The 4,003-nt window shown below is 37.7% G+C and overlaps 1 protein-coding gene across 1 annotated transcript; it reads right to left on the bottom strand.

The window, feature by feature from the left end:
- Positions 1-1,701: 1,701 nt before the first annotated feature.
- Positions 1,702-2,310, bottom strand: LOC103012635 (rRNA-processing protein FCF1 homolog). The gene has a single exon (XM_057545934.1). It carries the CDS (start codon positions 2,296-2,298, stop codon positions 1,702-1,704), a length of 597 nt encoding a protein of 198 aa, XP_057401917.1. The 5' UTR covers positions 2,299-2,310.
- Positions 2,311-4,003: the final 1,693 nt, after the last annotated feature.

The raw sequence follows: 4,003 nt of genomic DNA, 5'->3' as shown, positions 1-4,003 counted from the left end.
AAAGAAATACCATATTTCCATACACATATATGGAATCTAAAAAGAAAAAAAAGTTGTGAAGAACCTAGGGGCAGGACAAGAATAAAGATGCACACGTACAGAATGGATTTGAGGACGTGGGGAGGAGGAAGGGTAAGCTGGGACCAAGTGAGAGAGTGGCATGGACATATATACACTACCAAATATAAAATAGATAGCTAGTGGGAAGCAGCCACATAGCACAGGGAGATCAGCTCGGTGGTTTGTGATCACCCAGAGGGGTGGGATAGGGAGGGTGGGAGGGAGACGCAAGAGGGAGGAGATATGGGGATATATGTATATGTATAGCTGATTTACTTTGTTATAAAGCAGAAACTAACACACCATTGTAAAACTATTATACTCCAATAAAGATGTTAAAAAAAAAAAGTGAAAGTAGGCAATCCCCTCTGTAAATTAAAAATGCTATCTGCAAAAAAAAGGGGGAAAAAAAGCAAATATAAATTCTGGAGTGGAAGAACTAAAAAAAGTGAGATGAAGAATGCATTAGAAAACACTGAAAATAGAGCAGACCATATGGAAGAGAGAATTATCAAGCTCAAAGATAAAAATCTAGAAATAATTCAGGTAGAAGAGGAGAGAGAACTAAGAACTAAAAATAAATTAAGAAATTCTACAAGAACAATCTGACTTCACTGGAAAAGGCAACATAGGGATAATAGTTATTCCAGGAGGAGAAGAGATGAAGGAGGGGACAGAAAGTTTATTTAAAGAAATAATAGCTGAGATCTTCCAAAACTTGGAGAAGAAACTGGATATACAAGTCATGATGCTGAAAGCACACCTAAATACCTCAATGCAAAAACACATTCTCCAAGATACATTATATTAAACTGTCAAAATTCAATGACAAAATATTTTTAAGGCAACCAGGGGAAAAAAGACAGTAACCCACAAAGGAACCCCCATTAGTCTATCAACAAAATTTTTAGCAGAAACTCTATAGGCCAGGAGAGAGTGGAATGACATATTCAAAATATCAAAAGGTAAAAAATATCGGCCAAGAGTACTCTATCCAGCAAAGTTATGCTTCAGATATGAAGGAGAAATAAAGGCTTTCCCAGACAAAAGCTGAGGGAGTTCATCACCACTAGACCTGTCTAACAAGAAATGTAGAAAGGAACTCTTCTTCCAGAAAAAAAAAGGGCAAAGTACAGAAAACTTTGAGTAAGGTGATAAATAGAATCAAAAAATTGCTACTCTGTATCAGAATAGGTTGTTAAACATTTAATTATAGCATAAAGGTTAAAGAGAAAAAAGCAGTAAAAATTAACATTAGCTACTTCTATTTGGCAGCAAACTCACAACGTAAAAAGAGGTTATTTGAGACAATAAAAACATAAAAGGGGAATAGGAAAAGGATGGAAGCCATGTAGGCAAATGAAGATAAGACACTATCAGGAGAAAAAGGACTATTTTACCTATGAGACATTTTTTTTTATGTGAGCAATTATTTGATTTATAAAAAGATGCAACAAATTTTAAAATGACACAAAATATAATTTTCAAAACAACATTAAAAAGTGAGTGTATTTAACCATACTCAGCTCATTACAGAGCATACGGGTGAGTGGAATAATAATTCATGCTATAGCATGTTTAATGAACTGGCAAAAGATAAAGTTGGTCGAAGGAAGGCAGAGGAAATTTGTCTTTTAAGAATTAGAACCGAGGGGCCCCATAATCATCTGGCAACCGCTCAGTGTTGTACCTATGGTTAGAAATGTACATGATGGGAACTCCAGGGATCTTCCGGATTCTTTGTTTAAGGTCCCAGTCAACTGTGGCCACAATATAACACTTGTGCTGAGTTACTCTTTGTACTAAGCAGTCAACTGCATAGGTTCCTTTGTGTGTGCATGGTAATCGTTCAAATTTTGGATCCTTGGCAATCCTTAGAGCCACTCGATACTTCTGCCCCGATTTCTCAATTTCAGCCATTACGCAGTCAGTTATAGAAGGGATACACTTGGCATACAGACAGTCCATCATTGACTGCACTAAGTCCAGTTTGGCTTTAATGGAAATGTTGATAAAGTTGGTATCGACCAGGTTGTGGTAAGGTGGGCCCAGCTGTGTGTTATATTGGAAGAATAAGCAGGAAGGGTGTTGGGGGACTTCTCTTTCCTTGAGTGCACTGGGATCTTTCTTTTCTTTCTTTCTCGGTTTTAATCTATCCTTTTCTTTAAGCCTCTGATCTCTGAGACTAAGCATTCGCTTCATGGTCACATACTTCCGTGTTTTCTTTTGCTTCCCCATGTTCACGCCGCACTGTTGTTTCTCTACCTATGACACATTTTATACAAACCTCACGGTAACCACGAAACATAAATCTAGGGCAGAGACACAAAATATAAAAAAAGAGGAAACTGAGAAAAACATCAAAGAAACTGCCAGACTAAAATGGCAGACATAAACACAAGGAAAAAGAAACAATGGAGATATAAAAGAACCAGAAAACAAAAGACAAAATAGCAGTACTAAGTCCTCATTTATCAGTAATCCCCCTAAATGTAAATGGGTTGAATTCACCAGTCAAAAGAAATAGAGTGGATGGATGGATTAAAAACAAGACCCAACTATATGCTATATCCAGGCGACTCATCCAGCTCTAAAGATAAACTGAAGCTCCAAGCGAAGGGAGGGAAGATGATACTCCAAACAAATGACAGCCAAAAGAAAGTGGGTATAGCCACACCCATCCAACAAAATAAACTTCAATCAAAAAAGGTAACAAGAGGGGCTTTCCTGGTGGCGCAGTGGTTGAGAATATGCCTGCTAATGCAGGGGACACGGGTTCGAGCCCTGGTCTGGGAAGATCCCACATGCCGCGGAGCAACTAGGCCCGTGAGCCACAACTACTGAGCCTGCGCGTCTGGAGCCTGTGCTCCGCAACAAGAGAGGCCGCGATAGTGAGAGGCCCACGCACCACGATGAAGAGTGGCCCCCACTTGCCGCAACTAGAGAAAGCCCTCGCACAGACACGAAGACCCAACACAGCCAAAAATAAATAAATTAATTAATTAATTTTAAAAAAAAAAGGTAACAAGAGACAAAGATGGACACTATAGAGTGATAAAGAGGACAATTCATCAAGAAGACATAAGTTATTAATATATATGCAGCTAATATAACAGCCCCAAAATATTTAAAGCAATTATTAACAGACCCAAAGGGAGAAACTGACAGCAACACAACTACAATTAGAACTTTTAACACCCCACTTATATCAATGGAGATTCCTCAAAAAATTAAGACTAGAACTAGTAAATGATCCAGCTATTTCATTTCTGGATACTTATCCAAACAATACAAAAACACTAATTGGAAAGATATATGCACCCCTATGTTCACTGCAACATTATTTACAATACTCAAGATATGGAAACAAGCTAAGTGCCCATAAATGGATGAATGGATAAAGATGTGGCATATATATATACAATGGAATACTACTACTCAGCCATAAAAAGATGAAATCTTGCTATTTGCAACAACATGGATGGACCCTGAGGGCATTAATATGCTAAGTAAAATAAGTCAAGTACCGTATGATTTCACTCATACGTGGAATGTAAAGAAAGACAACAAAATAAATGAACAAACCAAACAGAAAATACATAGATACAGAGAACAGATTAGTGGTTACCAGAGGGGGAGGGGGTGGGGGAGGGTGAAATGGGTAAAGGGAGTCAACCATATGGTAATGACTGGAAACCAAACGTATAGTGATGGACATGCTGCAGTGTATATAGAAGTCCAAATATAATGTTGTATACAAGAAACATATAATGTTATAAACCAAGGTTACCTTAATAAAACAAAACAGTGGTTCTCAACCCTTGCAAAATATTAAATTCACCCGGGGAGATTTTAAAAGGAAAAACAGATTACCTGAATCAGAATTTCTGAATTTTAAAAAATCTCCCCAGGTGGTTCTCATAATCAGACATGGTTCGGAATC

This window comes from Balaenoptera acutorostrata, chromosome 4 (genome assembly GCF_949987535.1).
Source record: "Balaenoptera acutorostrata chromosome 4, mBalAcu1.1, whole genome shotgun sequence".
Classification (NCBI taxonomy): Eukaryota; Metazoa; Chordata; class Mammalia; order Artiodactyla; family Balaenopteridae; genus Balaenoptera; species Balaenoptera acutorostrata.
The sequence above is the reverse complement of the archived record's forward strand: the minus strand, read 5'-3'. Positions and strand labels throughout refer to the sequence as shown.

Coding starts and splice junctions, on each gene's coding strand:
- LOC103012635 (XM_057545934.1), bottom strand. CDS start 2,298: ATGGGGAAGCAAAAGAAAACACGGAAGTATGTGACCATGAAGCGAATG.